We start from the raw sequence: 18,188 nt of genomic DNA on the forward strand, positions 1-18,188 counted from the left end.
ATCTTCAACATTTTGTCTCATCATAATGATGATAAAATAGAAAGCAATAGCTCAGGCACAAGGCTTGAGGTATCTAACAAAATTCCTTCACAGATATTAAATTAAATCTCTATTTTTCTGACCCTTTTGATTTCAACTTTCTATTTCTATCTATGGCTAAAATATGATTAGTCATGTACATAAACACAAACATTTGAAAGTTATTAATTCAGTGCAGTTTAAATAGATTGCTCCATAGCAAGATGATCCCAGTGAAAATTTCATAAATTGTATTGAGTGCTTAGTGGGTGCAGAGCACTCTACTACGTGCTTATGCATTATTGGATTTAAAAGATTCATTACAGATGCATGGCAAACTCACCAATTGAACACATATTATAAACAATCTACAGTACAAAAACTCTGAAACAAATCTGCTTTAATTTCTCTACATATAAGCCTTCTTCAAGTTTTACTTGGTTTTCAAATTCTTATGGAATTTTGAACACAATATTAAAGTTTACAAAAGGGATTTTATTGATCTTTTGCTTTGAGTTATCCAAGAGAAAAGGGGTCACTAAGTCATGATGCTTCAACAAAACCATTAATAATTCATTTAAATCAATTAAAATTCAAAATACCAAATACATAATGAAAGTCTTAGGCTAAGTTTGGGCATCTAACGAGTTTTAGTACATAGTTGCTGATGAGATAAAAAATGTTAAAAAATTACAATGAAGAGCAGCATGGATCAGTGGAAAGAGCCCGGGCTTTGGAGTCAGAGGTCATGGGTTCAAATCCCGGATCCACCAATTGTCAGCTGTGTGACTTTGGGCAAGTCACTTCACTTCTCTGTGTCTCAGATACCTCATCTGTAAAATGGGGATTAAGACTGTGAGCCCCCTGTGGGACAACCTGATCACCTTGTAACCTCCCCAGCGCTTAGAACAGTGCTTTGCACATAGTAAGTGCTTAATAAATGCCATCATTATAGGAGCCCTCTACAGAGACAGTGGATGATTTTTTTAAATGGCATTTGTTAAATGCTTACTATAATCCAGGCACTGTACTAGGTGCTGGGATAGATATAATCAAGTTGGACACAGTCCCTATCCCACAGGGGGCTCACAGAATTAATCCTCATTTTACATATGAGGTAACTGAGGCACAGAGAAGTTAAGTGACTTCCCAAGGTCACACAGCAGAGAAATGGCGGGGCTGGGATTAGAATCCAGGTCCTCCTGGCCCCCAGGCCCATGCTCCAGCCACTAGTCCATGCTGCTTCTCTGTGGGGGAAGCGAATGCAGCCAAAGACTATGATGGAGACTTCCAGTTCCTCACAGGGGATCTGGACTCCTTCCACTGCTTTCCCTTCTACTCTGAACCCTCAAAAAGCCAGAAGCAGAGGGAGAGGCAGAGCCAATGGCACCCAAAGTTTCTTGGGGAGCAGCAAAAACCTATTTAGCCATACCGAACCCATCATAACAGTGTCTCCTATTTGTAAATGTTTCTAACTGTCCCGCTGAGCAAAGAAATCCTGGCTCCGGATTTTATATCTGCACAGTGAGGTGGCAGCAGTGAAGGAGATGCCCAAATAAGATTTCAGTTTTCCCAGAGCCCTCTACAACTGTGTACTGGTTTTCACCAAAGTACTATGAGGCCAAAGGGAATAAGCTGCTCCTGGAAGTGAATGCCAACTGGAATCGCCAGGCTGCAGGAGCAGAAAAAGTGGGAGGAATCAAAAGTCTGGGTTAGATCCCGGCTGCCCAGGCGTGGAACGTGGCCCGCGTCACCTCACTGTCCGGAGAAGGGAATTGGTATGACACTATCGCGAGCAAATGATCATGGCGGTTGCTCTGTGTATGTGAGATCCATCCGGCCGGTGTGCTGGCATGCCTGCCATTACTGCTAGCTCCAGAAAGTCCAAAATAGGAGGGAGAAATGGGATGAGTGTGAGAGCAAGGAGCCATCTGGGCTCCCTGTACTGAGCCAACCCAAAACCCACACAAATCCTCCCTGCTCCAATCTACCCGAACCTTGAATTTAAAGAAGCAATTCAAAGGCAGAGGGATGTATATGCAACAGAGTGAAGACTCTTCAATCAATAGCATTTATTGAGTGCTTACTTTGTGTGGAGCCCTGTACCAAACACTTTTGATTGAGCAACACAATGGAGTTGGTAGACAAGTTCCCTGCCCACAGTGAGCTTGCAGTCTGGCAGGGGGGATGGACATTAATATAAATAAATAATTTGTATCTATGTACTTAAGTGCTGTGGGGCTGAGGGTGGGGTGATTAGCAAAGGCTGTGACTCTGTGGGCAGACCTGAATAGTCTTGGCATGACTCCAATGTCAGCAGATGAAATGGTTAATGTCCATTTTTAAATATGTTTGTCCTTTCTGTCCATCTTTGTTGTCAAACATGGGCTAAGGCCATCCAGGGCACTACAGGGCTGGCTCTGTATTGATCCATCCAGCCTACGCAGCACACTACCGAGGGTCCCTTTGCTTTTATGTCACGACCCAGAGGCCATTTGACTTTTAATCTCCACTGTCCCCTATGCAAAGGGCACTGGGTAAGCACAGTGGCTCATGGCTTTTGAGACAGTTTCCGTTGTAGACCTTCTAAGATCAGCTCTTTCAATAAGATCCTTTTTAACCTTTCCACCCACCTGGGACGCCAAGGCCTTTATAAGGTTGACCATGGGCTACAAAATTTCTCCCAGTTCTAGTCCAAGCCCAACTCCTTAAGTAAGGTCAGTCTTCCTGCTCATTCTTAACCCCGGAGCTGCTTCCTCAATCAATCATTGTATTTATTGAATGCTTAGTGTATGCAAAGCGCTGTTATTAAGCACATGGGAGAGTACAATTAAACCGAGTTGGAAGTTACGTTCCCTGCCTTACTCTCTGCAAGAACCCTGTGTCATATGCACCTTTTCCTTAACCTTGCACCTCACCTTCAGTGGATCCTGTTGATCAAAACTAAAGGCACCACCTTCTTGGCAGGTCTGCATGATGACGACTATTAACATGAAATCTAAAAACCAATTAAATGGAGGCCAGATGGGGTGTGCTACTTTAAAGGCCTCTAACTTGAAGGAAAAACTTTCAAAAAATAGTTTAGGGGCTTGTCTTGCTACCTGCTAGCCCCATTTTTCAAATGCAAAATACTAAGATCTTTGAGGTAGGCTAAATTTTCTTTAAAAAGTGTTTTAGGAAATGTGAATTTAAAGACAATGTCCCTTAAACGCATTTTGTCATCGATACTTGACATAAAAAACCCTCCAATCAGGGCTATTCTTTCTTCTATGAATGTAATGATGCTGATCTGCTTCCAGAAATGGTCCTTGTGGAGAGTTTCTGACCCTCGAAACTCTGAGGAGGCTAGAAGGGTGACGTGGAGCCCTGACACTTTGGGGACGAGTAGCAGGGAAGTTGTTGAGTCAGACTCCCCATGGTCACCTCTTTCAGCAGTTCCTCTGCCTTCTTCCCTTCCTCCAAGAGGTCTTCCCCAAGTAAGCCCTCATTTTCTCTTCTCCCACTCCCTACTATCATCAATCGTATTTATTGAGCGCTTACTGTGTGCAGAGCACTGTACTAAGCGCTTGGGAAGTACAAGTTGGCAACATATAGAGACAGTCCCTACCCAACAGTCGGCTCACCCTTGCACTGTGATTTATGTATTTATATTAGTGTCTGTATCCCCCTCTAGACTGCAAGCTCACTGTTGACAGGGAACGTGTCTACCAACTCTATTATATTGCATCTCCCAAGTGTTTAGTTCAGTAGAGAAGCAGCATGGAGGCAGAGCATAGGCCTTGTAGACATGAAGTCATGGGTTCTAATCTCAGCTCCACCACTAGTCTGCTGTGTGACCTTGAGCAAATCACAACTTCTCTGTGCTTCAGTTCCCTCATCTGTAAAATGGGGATTGAGGCTGTGAGTCCCACATGGGACAGGGATGTGTCCAACGCAATTTGCTTGTATCCACCCCAGTGCTTAGTACAGTGCCTAGCACACAGTACGCTTAACAAATACCATAATTATTATTATTATTACAGTACTCTGAACACAGTAGGTGCTCAATAAATATGATTGATACGATTGACTGATTGAGGTTGCCTTATATTTATTTTATTAATGATGTGTATATCTATAATTCTATTTATCTATTTTGATGCTAATGATGCCTGTCTACTTGTTTTGTTTTGTTGTCTGTCTCCCCCTTCTAGACTGTGATCCTGTTGGTGGGTAGGGATTGTCTCTATCTGTTGTCGAAATGTACTTTCCAAGCGCTTAGGAAACTGCTCTGCAGATGGAAAGTGCTTAATAACTACGACTGACTGAATGACTATTTCTCTGGCTACCTCCTGCTGCCTTCCCCTACCAAGATTCCCTCCCACTCTTCCTGCCCCAGTTCCATCTCTCTTGGTCCTCTGTCAGGAGACCAGCTGTCGAGAGACCAAAGGGACACGTGGCACCCAGACTTCTCTACCAAAAGCTACCAAGGACATCGGTTGGGTTACCAAGAAATTGGAATCCTTGGTTGTCAAAAATTCAAACATGTGCTCCATTCCTGCATTTTGTCTTTAATTTGACCTTTGCTTTTGTAGTGAGTGCCATTCAGTTTACATTTCCTCTGATCCAAGTACTGCATCACTTGTTCTTATTCAATTTACAAATCAAGGAGAGGAGTACGTGGCTACAGCACTGGCTTAGGAGCAATAGCTGAATGGTAACAGGACAGGCTTTCCCATTTTGATAGTTACATAAGAGAAAATTCAACCCTCACTGTGTCCCTACAGTGTGTTCAAAGAGATTTTGCCAGTTTAATTATCCCTCAATTCCACCACATAGGTCAAAATTTAACACAATGCATGACCCTCCTTCACTATAAAATTAAATTGTTTCTACTAGTTAGGATTTAACACCGAAAGCCTTTAGGCAAGTGCTTTATTTCTACCAATGCAGGCACCAACACTGGAAAATAAAGACAAAAATAGTACAGTTTAGACTCTGGGTGCCCCAGAAGATATGGCGCTCAAAGGACTAAAGCATTTAGTTGGCCTTTTATTAATAATTAATAACTTTGTTAAAGAATACTTATCTTAAAATAACTTAGATGGCCGTCTACCTCCAGGGATAATTCCAAATGCCGTATCTTCCTAACTGCTTTGACAACTTTTGCTCCAGATGTTGTATTTTCCATATTTGAAAGTGGCAGCTCTGGCTGATTGTTCAATTTCATTTTGCAGCATGCAGCCTTGCTAAAACATTCTGGAGAGTAAAAATATACTTTCTGGCTTCTAGCCCACTGTTGGGTAGGGACTGTCCCTATATGTTGCCAACTTGTACTTCCCAAGCGCTTAGTACAGTGCTCAGCACACAGTAAGCGCTCAATAAATACGATTGATTGATTGATTACTTAACTATCCTGTTTTTTGGACAGTTAAGTCATGACTTATTCATTAAGAAGTTAGCACTGTACAAAATTCTATCAATAATATGTCTTTAGTGTGGGGGGAATCGTAAATTTCTCTTTTTAAAGACTAATCATTTGGCAGAATCTTCTTCCCTATTTAAATGTGTAAATTGGACAAGAGGCCAAACGGATAACCATGAACCATGTGGGAAAGAAAAAAAAGCTTCCCGTCTATACGGTCTTAGAAGTATGTCTCAACTCTGCCTTGAAAAGGGAGAGGTCAGTTCCTTCAGAATTTGAATCCAGATTTTGAGTCGGCAAATAGTCGTGACAATACTAATACTGGAGAGAATGATTTCCCCATCATATTTGCATTTGTCTGTGAGGAAATGACCTAAAAAAAAAAACCTCATGAGTCTTTCTGGAGCACTGTACTAAATGTGTGCTTTATTTGGATTAAATCTAATGACATGTATATGGTCTGCTTCAGCTCAGGCATGGATTTAACATGGTTTTGTTGGAAAAGTCTGCCCCGCTTCACAGTGCTGCCTCCAGTCTAGAGTTTGCTCAATGTTAAAATGAAGTAGCAAACTCCGGGTGGAAAATGAGGAAGGAAGAAGGGAGGAGGGAAAAGGAAGAAGAAAGGGGCAAAGGAAGCTCCCTTCTCACCCTCTTTCTACCTTGAAGCTCAGTGGCTTGTTAATGTTGTTCAGTGCTTCAGTCACAGGGTGCGGCCCTGCGAAACAGCCAAGATCTGCCTCCAGAAGGTGGGTAGAAAAGACCCAAGGAAAGATGAGAAGAAGAGAGCGGATTCCTCTCCTTCTCACCCATACCCTGCTCAGTTCTTTAAATCTTTGCTGCTGCTCTAGGCTGGAAACTGTTTCTAGGTGGGGCAGGAGGAGAAGACAGAGCAAACAATTTCTTTTTTTACAGAGGAGCTGCATCTTGCTGAAAGGTAAGCTCATTAATGTGCCGGTCCAATTTTTCAGACCCCTAACACATGTGCTATACAGAAAAGGTAGGTATAAATTTATATTCGATTACTGCCTCCTTTCTATAATTTATTTTAGCATCTGTCTTTCCTGCTAAATTGTAAGTTTCTTGAGGGCAGAGATCAGGTTTACTATACTACTGTACTCTCCCAAGCACTTAATAGAGTAAGCCCTCAATAATTTAATGGATACTACTGATTGAAATCCTAAGAATTTATTTTAGTAAGTACAGCCAGTCACCTTGAAATACAGTTGCACCTGAACTTAATTTCCATGACGGTTTTCGATCCAGAACCATAATTTGCAAACATATAATTCAAGGATCCTAAAATCAAATTTTGGATCTAAAATTTGTGATTACCCAATCGCTTGCTTCCTCACGTTCCATTCTCTTCTACTAAAGAAGCTGCTTGATTTTCCCTGGGGTTACTAATGTCTCAATTAATCAAGTTCAGGATATATAAATAAGCAAGCAAGAATGGCCACAGGATTTAATAAACTAAAGATTAAAAGAAGCAGTTGGAGAGACAGACCACTATACGCATCACAAACCTAAATTTATGTTGTGCTCATGAAGACTCTAACACCCACCTTATCATCGTGTTTACAGTTCATTTCATACATTATTTTAAGATCTTTAAGATTAAGAAGTCATAAGATATAAGTATCTTGAAAACTCACATGGGTGTATACATTGATCCCAGGTCTCAGTTATAAAAAAGATGTTAGAAGAATATTTATTTGCTGCTGGGGACTATCTACTATCGGACACAATGCCTATCGTGCTATTCTCCTCTTAGATAACTGTCAATTCTTAAAAATCCTCATAAAAATAAAAATATTACAAGTTCTTATTAAGAACTTATTACATTTCTTCTAACAGCACTATTAAAAACCAATTTTCATCAATGTAACCTTTAGTGAAAGTGTTAGGTCTTGTCCGAGTTCTACTGCATTCATTTTGTAGATGCATAGCATATCCTTCATATGAACTGCCTGCAGCACAGCAGGAGGTTTCCAGGATAAGGAAATCTCTTTGCATTTATTTTTAAAGCATAGTAAAATATTTAGGAACCCAGGAACAGCTGGAATTAAATTCCTGAAAAAAATAAAAAATCTTGAAATTCATCCAAGTAATTATTCTACCTCAATAAGTGAATTTACTTTCCCAGATTTTTTAACAATATGCTAAGTAACTAATTTGCAGTAAGAGCATCTAGCACAGCAGCACGCATTAAGGGATCTAACGTTACTCGGTAAAATTTACAAATTTAGGATAAACATACAACTTCGATAATTTTATAGTTGCTCCAAATGCCTTCTTGCAGTTTTTTTTTTAAATGACAGGGACCACGGTTCTAGACCGATTATAAATTAACCGCACACAATTTTATTTCACATTCTGAAGGATTTCTTGGATCCTCAAGTACGACTGCACAACGAAGAAATGGAAGAGCGATTTGCTTTCCCAAACCTAATGAACAAGTTGAGGCAAAACTCTGATGGGTGATGGGTGCGCTCAGAGGTCCTAATAAATATTCCAGGCAGAGGACCGATGAAGAGGAAATGTTATTTAGGCGTGGGTCACCTGAAACATTTTCAGCCATTCCTGGAGGCCGGTAGGTGGTTGGACAGAGGTGATCCGGCGTCGCTGCTGACCTTGGCCATTGGCTGCTCTCAGGTCCCCAAAGGTGGTTGGTGTTGCTGAACATGGCACAAGCCCAGTAGTGCTACAAAATACAGAGGAAGTGGAAGCCACAAAGATAATTTTATATTGAGAATGTGACGTTTTTAAGGCTCCAAAGTCAATAATTCAGATCTAATGGTTCTAGCTTGCACTTCTGTAGTCTTCAGGGGAAAGGAGGAGCACAAAATCTATTTTCTAATCCTGGAGTTAAGAGTCTTCCTCCCCCAGAGCCACCTGTTACTACCAGTGCAGCACGTCTCTTCGCTCCAGAATGGCCGAGAAACAAGGCTAATATGGCCAGGAGGAGCTGCACGTGAAAATGCGACTGCCAAAATCTCTCGTTGCCCTTCAAACCAACAGGTGCCGTCCTTCCAAAATGCTTCATCGCCAGTGAACCGGGAATCTAGAGTTTAGACATTTATCCTTCTGAAAGGAAATACAATTTGGCATGAAGCTTCCTGGAAAATAAGTCAAATTTTTAAATTTAAGGCCTGATTTTTTGGATGACACTGGGGCTTATTAGTTGGTATTTAAATAATTTCTGAACTTTGCTAAGCAACATTATTTCTGAAGCTGAAAGACAAAAAGTAAACATATTATTTATCCTATTCAGGAGACCTTGAAAAAAAATTCCAAATTAGTAACCCATACAGCGTTTTACATTTCTTAATAGGCTAGCTACATAGACAATGAAGTAAATAAACTTGTGTATCCTGGGACTACAATAAATTGATACCTGCTTTGAGCATATGTAAGCCCAAGGCTTTATCTAAAGTGCAATAAAAGGCACCTCATTCTCTTTGTATTAAAAGATAAGCCCTGGAAAACAAGTCTCTGGCCCAGTACGAACCATGCCAGTAGCCACATGAAAAGATCTTCCAAAGTAACCACAACCTGCAATTTTTAAGCAACATATTCAAGGTTTAGTATGATACCACACAGTAAGAAAGCCCTGCTTAAAAATATTGAACCATTTTCATATAAAATATATTTTAATAGAGATAACACTACAGATCATGCAAAATTCAGTGAAAATTCCCTAAGTACCTCTGGTCACTGGAGATTTTTTACTATGCTTATTTTTTGAAAATACGGTACTATTGAAAATTTTACTGGATATAACGGATTGCTTTAGAGCAACATTACCAACCAATGTGCATATGACGCTTTATATTTTAGCTCTAATCATTGGTATTCAAAATCTTGATTCTTAATTCTGTAAAACTTAAGGAATAATGATACCTGTTCAAATTAGATGAAAATAATTTGGAGACAGGTAAGTGACCCCTTTCCTATTTTGGGATAAGGCCAAAAAAAAACTATAAACATAAACTCCTTTGCTATTGCTAGAGAATTGTGCTTAGCAAATGCTCTTAATTTACCTACAGAGGAGAAAAAAAACCCCAATAAATATATTTTTATTTCAGCAAGAGTGATATGCCTAAGAAAAGTGATCTGCCCAGCAACAAAATTACATAACAGGAGGTTTTAAATCTGTTTTATATGAAATTATATGAAAATCAACCTTTTGAAAAAAGGATTGTCATAAAAGGAGAAATGTCTAAAACAATCATTCATTTCTTATGTTTTTTTGTTTTATGAATATAGGACACATTAGACTACAAATCCCAACTTTGACCGATTATTCAAAAACCTTCTGAAAATATAGTTCAAGTGCTAAATTAAATTTTGAAGCTATTCTATCAAATCAATTTCAAATGGTGCAAAACGGACTCTCAACGACTTCCAATCAATCACTGAATACACGGTATACTTAAATTAAAGCTCATTTTATTGCAGTAGAAAGTTTTAGGGCGATGTAAAATTCAAAAAATGTTGTAACAAAGCAAGATAAAAAATAATAACAATTATTGTATCTAGTTGTTATGGTAACTCTAAGGCTGAGACTGAAAATTGACATTTGGTTTTGAGAAAAGAAAATATAGGCTACATAAATGAGTTCTGTATTTCAGATTTATGAAATATAATCTGGTTAGTAATTATGAGAAGGGTTTTACTTGCTAAGAATTTGTTCAGTTCTGCATATATAAATTTTCACCCTAGAACTGCAGTTGCCATAGCAACTTGATACAGTCACTACATTTTGGGATTTCCTCTCCTGGAGAACTGTGCCTCTTAAATTTTACTCAGATATTTTCTCCTTAAGAGACAGCTTCTGCCTGTGGAAAATTCATCAGTAAAGGCCCTGAATTAGGAATGCAAATCCGCAACAGGGAAATGGGACAATCCTATTTCACTTTAAATCTGTAAATTCCCACTTTCTGGTGATTTTCCACCAAATAAACTACCTGCTTGGAGGGGGGCGGGGAGGGGACACACACACACACACACACACACACACACACACTCTCTCTCTCTTTCTCTCTTTTTCCACTGCCATTACAATGGGTTATAATGAAAGTGAAGCAGTGTTGAGACTGAGCATCTGGAGGGACAGGCTGTACATGAGTATCGTGAACGGAGGGTCTGTTATTCCATTTAATTACCTTGTGTATTCTGGGACTTTGCACGGTTTCTTTCCCAGAGAAAAAGAACGAACCTCGGAGCCATGATCCAACTTCCTTTTCATCTAGAAGGTAAAACAAATATTAATTTTCTTCTTTTATGGCCAGGCCACCAGATCTGAAGTAGAATTTCTAATTTTGCTATGTTCATTGGGCTTCTCAAAAATATCTTAAAATGCAACTTATGGAAGGTTTTAGCCTACACAGTCATTCACTTACACTTTACCCATCTAGCCTAAGAGGCAGAACAGAAATATTGGTATTTTCGCCAGTCTAGAACCCAAGTTGAGGATTTTGAAAATTGATGCTTATCGCTATATTCCTTGAGAATAGCCCTATCTAATGGGTACAGACATATGGTAAATAAGACACATTTCACATTCATCCACATTTGGAAAAGATACAATGTAAGTTGACCTCCTTCCACCTGCCCTTATCATCCTCAACCCCCAAGTACATATTTTAGGGAATAAAAAAATGCAACATTTATAAATAATTTTGGTTCATGTTATTTGGTTCATGTTATTTGGCACTGACAGATATTTACCAAGCGGTGGGGAAAATTTTCAATAAATTCTCATCTGGAATGTTAGCAGAGATCTAAAAATAAATAATGAATAGGAAAGCAAAGGAAAGCAAGTCTGTAAAATTGCTAAAAAAGATATTTAACAGAAAAAAGGCAAGTTCTTCAGAAGGAAGAGTTAGGATTATCAGCAAATGCACCAAACAGTATTAACTATATATGGGTTTACGTGGTACTAAAAAAAATTACGCCAAGTTAAGCAACTTTAAAAATTGAAGCAAAATGATATATACACATTCTACATTGTATTCCTCATGTCCCACTACATGTTAGTTATTACAAATTTTGAGTGCTACTCCTTTTATAAGAAGGATGTTTCAAATTGGCACTTTTGATCAATGTAATGGTCATTTTCAAAGAATGCTGAAATGTTTAGTTGCACTTTTTATAGAGTATTTTTTTCCATCAGCCAGCTGAGCGCCTTTGAATCTCTCATCTCCCTACAGTTTTCGAATACATGAGATTTCATGGTAAAAATGAATACCCCCTCCTACTCCTCCCATTTAAAATGAAAAACCCTCTCCCTTATTTTTCAGGGATCCTTCTTTTATTGATTTTTTTTACTTCAAAGTGAAAAAAGAAAGATTCCAGAGATCATATTTTCTCAGATGAGCAGAAAAAATAGCCTGCCTTGCAGCCACCTTGTTTTCCTGCTTACTGTCTCACATGGGAGCACCATAACACAGCATGCTCCACTATAAACACTAAAGCAGAACCAACGGCCCCCCACAACACACACACACACACACACACACACACACACACACACACATATATCTCTTTTAGGCAATGGGCACCATTTTTTAAATCATTTAGGCAAAGCCAGAAAAACGGAGCAAAGACATTGTATGCCCTAAAGGAAAAAGAAAAAAACAACTTGATCATATTTTGGGTCATGAATCACTAGCCGTAAGCAATGCCCTATTATGTTTTCAGAACTTTCCAAGCTCATTATTAAAATTAACTCTTTTTTTTTTTTTTGGAAAAACACTATTCTCTTTGTTTTCCCTTCTCCAAATGGAAGTACTTTTCCAAAGGACAAATTAATAAGCATTAAAGCTTCAATGCCAGCAATGCTTAAGCAGACTAGGTGCAATTTTTTTCACTGCACCAGAAAGACAGCAATATAATACACTGAAAAACCAGTTGGTCTTTGAATAGCCATCTCGGGAATTTTTCTTTTCCCAATTATTAAGGGGAACTTTCTATTTATTCTAATTAAGTTTGCGACAGTGGCTTTTCAAACTTCTCGGTTTATCAAGTAAATACGCTGGCATAATTGACGTTTACCATGCAAAAAGCAAACTTTCCATCTCAGGAAACTACCATTAACTAAATTCCCTAAAATTCACATCAAAGAAATCCTTTCAGCCAAATTACCTGATAGGGACCTCTCTCTAGAAACACTAAAATCATGTAAAATAACATCGTCTCCGGATTAGAATGATTTTGCAGTCAAAATTCAGTGTTGCATTCTTACCAGGTACAATGGGGCATTACGCTGTTAAAGAAAGGAGAGTACCCACAAATGTCAAGGGTTGTGTCATTTCCACCATTCAAAGGAGAAAACGACAGATGAGCTAAGGAAAAAAATCACAGAAAGAAGACCTACTCAAAACGACTAAAGATAAAGTGTTTCCAGGTCAGCATGCAGCAAGGCTAGATTTCCAAAACCGGAACGGATTTTTTTGAAGGTAAATGCGTCGTTTCAAATGATGTTCCTCATCCCGATCCCTAGGCTTTTTTTTTTTAACAGTCCATGCTGTCTTTCTGTTATTTGACTTCATTCGGGGTAAAAACAAAATGCAAGCCATCTAACCACCCACCAAAATTAGAGGATACTGCAGCCATCTCTGACGATACCGATTTTCCTCCCAGTCCAGCACGCACACATACACACGCACACGACAACCCAAAAGAAAGCCGGTTACTTACTTTGTAAAAAATCATTTTTAATGTGCCGTAGAAACCCATGTTTTCTGAATTTTTCCCCTTCAGTGATTCTGTGCCCCCGTGTATCCGGCTGCTTGGCAGTCTCTGACAATATAGACCTTTTTCAGGCAGGTATGTCACAGACTCTAGTGTGGACATGCTCAGGCACGTCAGAAGAGGAAGATCAGGCAGCCGAACCAGCAGCGAAACTCCACTGTAAAGGCCAATGCAGCTCAGGAATCAAACCGCTTCTCTGGGCACGCATACATACATGCAGCCTGACTGAGGAGAAGTCAGAAGAAGAATGAGAGGGAGCGGAGCCGATTATTGGAGGAGACTGTGTCCTGTCAAAGCCTTGACTGAACAGATTCCTCCCTCAGCAGCAGAGGGGTCCGATTACATCTTCCCTCGCTCACGGAATGGTGCAGTCCAGGCTTCGGCAATGCAGGCTGCACATCAATTACATGGGGATCTGCTTCATAGGGAGCTCGGAAGCACGGAACCCGCTGAGCCTGGTGGGGGGACCGTGGGGGAGAACGTGGGCAGGCAATAAGACGGCTCTTGTCCCCTTGTCCCCACCCCAAACTTTTTGGGTCTCATCTGCGTGATGAGGGAATGCGATGCGCTGAAGAAGTCGTAGGCGGCACGTAGAATCCCCCCCCCCCCCCCCTCCTTTTTTTGGGTAATTTGAATTGCTGCATCATTCAGGGTTGCCCAACTGAACCAAGCAGGACTATTTCTGCTACTGAGTCGGATCATAGCCCTGGATGCACTGATTAGATTTTATATTTGCCTTTCTATGAGGAAGTGGGCAGTACAGTTGATACATGTCAAATGCAACCCTCAACCTCCAAGAGAAAACCAAAATATTTTATGCTGGCTCTACACACACAGACACACACACAGACACACACACACACACACAGATAAGACAAACAAGTAAAAAAAAATTACATAGATCAAAGTGCTACAGGACAATACTGTAGGACTGCACACCTTGAATAAAGTAACTGTGAAATGGATAATCCTCCAGTTTTTCTATTTTTTATACATCTTTCGACCTTCCCTTTATATCGTTATATCAATCAATCAATCAATTAATCGTATTTATTGAGCGCTTACTGTGTGCAGAGCACTGTACTAAGCGCTTGGGAAGTACAAGTTGGCAACATATAGAGACGGTCCCTACCCAACAGTGGGATCACAGTCTAGAAACCTATATAAACCTAAGTCATGGATCAGCACTGAGCTGAGGTTTAAGATGAAAGCATTCCTGTTAAAATTGAACCATCTCCCTTACTTTAATGGCATAAACTCAACTTATTTGATGATTTTCATCATCTTCATTATCCAGATCTTGAGGAAATCTACAGATGTGCAGGTCTGTCTTCTAAAAAGCTTTTAAATTTCTGCTTGCTTTTCATGGAAAAGTCTAATAATTATAAATTTGAAGTCTTCTTAAGTGTATGTACTGATAACATACTCAAAATCTAGACATGGCACCAATTTTCATCTTTCCCCCAAAACTATGTTCTACAGTAGTTCAAAAGGCATTTGTAAGAGTCTGTGTGCCAGAAGGGCCCATTATTATTAGACCTAGGTAATTAACTCCTACTCTCCTGAGTTAAAATTTGCTACTACAATTAAAGTACACGAGAGTTCATTTCAAAGTTTAAAAGTTGATTCAGAAAAGACAAACTTTTTTTTTCCTGCTAGAAATACTGCCAGTAGCAGTGTATCATTTGGCAGACTCTTATTAAGGCTATATTTACTTCAGGTAACACGAGTGATTATGATAAAACACACTCATAAGGAAGATATGAAATTCTAGGTAGATAAATATCATTAAGGAACCTTACTTGAAAATTTTATTTGCACAACCAAGCCATTTAAAAATGCAGTGAAATTTTTGAAAACTGAAATTAGCAATCAAAATCAGCAGAAAAGTAAAGAACCAAAAAATAGAACCATATATTGCTTCTCTCTGAACTTTTACAAATTTTCTTATCTCCCTTTTGACCTATGGATACAGCAGACATTGAGATGATTATTTTGAATAAATCAAAATATTCTTCAGTGAACTAGTTCCTAATTGGAAGTAGTTGGAGAAGCAGCATGGCTCAGTGGAAAGAGCACGGGCTTTGGAGTCAGAGGTTATGGGTTCAAATCCTAGCTCCGCCAATTGTCAGCTGTGTGACTTTGGGCAAGTCACTTAACTTCTCTGTGCCTGTTACCTCATCTGTAAAATGGGGATGAAGACTATGAGCTCCCCGTGGGACAACCTGATTACCCTGTAACCTCCCCAGTGCTTAGAAAATGCTTTGCACATAGTAAGTGCTTAATAAATGCCATTATTATTATTACTGTTAGTGACATTGGTTCACAGGAGGCGTAGAGTGGTGGTGGTCAATCAATCAATGGTATTACTGAGTACTTACAGTGGGCACAGCACTGTACGACACACTTGGGAGAATCCACTAGATCAAGTAGACATGATCTGTGCCCTCCAGGGTTTTAATAATAATAATAATAATGGCAATTATTAAGCGCTTACTATGTGCAAAGCACTGTTCTAAGCACTGGGCGGGGGGGTTACAGGGTGATCAGGATGTTCCACAGGGGGCTCACTGTCTTAATCCCCATTTTACAGATGAGGTAACTGAGGCACAGAGCTGACAATTGGCGAAGTCAGGGTCTGAACCCATGACCTCTGACTCCAAAGCCCGTGCTCTTTCCACTGAGCCACGCTGTTAATGATAATAACAATAATAATAATTGTGGTATTTGTTAAACACTTACTGTGTGTACTAGGCACTGTGCTATGCACTGGGGTGGATACAAGCCAATCGGATTGGATGCAGTCCAGACTAGCAAGCTTTACAGTCTAGCAAGTCCAGCATCTTAAGCCCATTTCCACCTTCACCAACAATAATAACTACATAATTTAGGAGCAAAACCTAGCTTTTGAAATCTTGTGATTTGGGGTCCATGAGTGTTGGTTGACAAAGGGTTGTGATCACTGTGATCATTAACTCTGTGGTATTGTACTCTCATGAGCCCTTAGTAATAAGCACTCAATGAATACCATTGATTGACTGAGTCTTGGTCATTATTAGATAATATTTCAGAACTCATAGAACTAAAGGAGCTACTATGTACATATGTGCTTTCACTTTCACGATTTGGAGTTTCACCTTGGCTCAGGGGTCACCACTTACCCTGCTGGAGAGACCAATCGGCTCCCGTATCTAATAATAACGATAATGATGGCATTTGTTAAGCGCTTACTACGTGACAGGCACTGTACTAAAGCACTGAGGTGGACACGAGCAAATTGAGGTGGACACAGCTAATATGAACCAATTGCTAACCCTGGAAAACAGGGGTGAAAGAGAAGATCCTCTCAGCCTCCCATAATGCAACTTTCTTCGGTCTCCATGAACAGTAACGGTAAGGAGATACCAGAACTCTAAAAGGGAAAATGTTTATCATTTCAAGAAAAGAAACGAAATAGAAAGTCATCCCATTTAAAACATACATCATAATAATTTCTCAAATTACAACTTAAAATCCTTATGAGCAGGGATGCGTCTTCGTCTACTGTCCTATGCACAGAGTAGATGCTTAATAAATATCACTGATTGATATTATTTTGTAATAATATAAACCTGAACAAAACCAGGTAAAATTGCCACCATGCTTTAGAGCCTAAATGAGTTGATTCTTTGCCTCACTCTCTTCCAGGCCTAAGGGGCCGAGTGAATCACTTGCCCAACACTTAGAACAGTGCTTGGCACATAGTAAGCACTTAACAAATACCAACATTATTAACATTATTATTCGGCCAATCTTACACTCAGATTTCTTCTGACATACCTAGACACTGAATAGAAGACACCATCTTGGCGGGATGTAACTCCCTCTAGAATTCCGTGCCTCTCAATTTTTCTCACTAGAATCAAAACTGAGTTTGTTAGATTAATTCATTACCTCAGACAAATTAACAATCAATGGCACGGATTGAGCGCTACAATGTGCAGAAAGGCAAACTATTATTTGTAGAACAGCATACACATATGTAAATTCTCTCACAGGTAAATATTTTTTAAAGCATGGTTGGGACAGTGAATTGCTTAGGGTACTTAGAAAAACTAACTATTCTTTAGAAACACTAACTGTTCCCTAAACACATATTTAAGGGATTCTCCCCTGTCTGCACCACCATTCTTTTCTGTGATCTTGGACTAGGCCAACCTCACAACCAGAAGTAAGCTCCTTTGTCCGAAAGCAACTAGATGGTATTGATGAGGATTTTAAAATTAGACTGCTTTTTGAACTACTTTTATAATATGTCTGTTTCACTCCTGAAAGCCCCCCAGTTCAAAAAAATCATTAAGAGAAAGTCAGCATATCCATACATCAATAGTTTGCCATTTACTGTCATGACAACTTTCTTCTATCTGCTGCTTTTAGTAAGGAAACCACCTAACAGAGAACTGAGTTTCTTGCCCCAAGCATGCTCTTTGGATGCGAGAGAGACAGCTTGGAACTTTTAAACTGTGAAAAGGAATGCCAAGCACGCAGAGGTCAAACCAAACTCTTTGAAGCCTCCTCACTAACCCTTTGCCATTGCCCTTCTGGTGTGTACTTTTTCACTGACAGGTTCTTTGATCCAAGACATTTTTCTAAAACAGGTGCCTCCTGTTTAAAAAGATACCAATATATGCATATCATCCACTTTTCCATTTATACAGGAAGTCAGTTCTGAATAATAATCATGGCATTTGTTAAGCGCTTACTATGTGCCAAGCACTATCCTAAGATTCTCACAATTACACTTTCATGGAGCCGGAAAAAAAAACAAAACAGGCAGGAACATGATTTCTCTGCAATAGTATTAAAACAGAACAAGGCAGGGGAACCCCCCCCCCCCCCCCCAAAAAAAAACAACCTAGTTTTCACATAACTCAGCGATCTAAGAATTTTTTTTTAAGGAAGTGAAAGAAAAAAATTAAGGTCTTTCAGCGGACACACTTTGCTAGAGAGAGAGAGATCCCTATAAATTACT

General features: G+C 39.5%; 1 protein-coding gene across 6 annotated transcripts in view; it reads right to left on the reverse strand.

The window, feature by feature from the left end:
- Positions 1–18,188, reverse strand: part of FBXW7 (F-box and WD repeat domain containing 7) — a 166,538-nt gene that overhangs the window by 22,863 nt on the left and 125,487 nt on the right. For all 6 annotated transcript variants that reach the window (XM_038755284.1, XM_038755283.1, XM_038755282.1 and 3 more), the window contains 2 exons: positions 10,588–10,670; positions 7,982–8,123 (listed from right to left, as the gene is read on the reverse strand). In XM_038755284.1, coding sequence (XP_038611212.1) covers positions 7,982–8,123; positions 10,588–10,670 — 225 coding nt within the window. The remainder of the gene's footprint in view (positions 1–7,981; positions 8,124–10,587; positions 10,671–18,188) is intronic.

The sequence above is a fragment of the Tachyglossus aculeatus genome, chromosome 12 (genome assembly GCF_015852505.1).
Source record: "Tachyglossus aculeatus isolate mTacAcu1 chromosome 12, mTacAcu1.pri, whole genome shotgun sequence".
Classification (NCBI taxonomy): domain Eukaryota; kingdom Metazoa; phylum Chordata; class Mammalia; order Monotremata; family Tachyglossidae; genus Tachyglossus; species Tachyglossus aculeatus.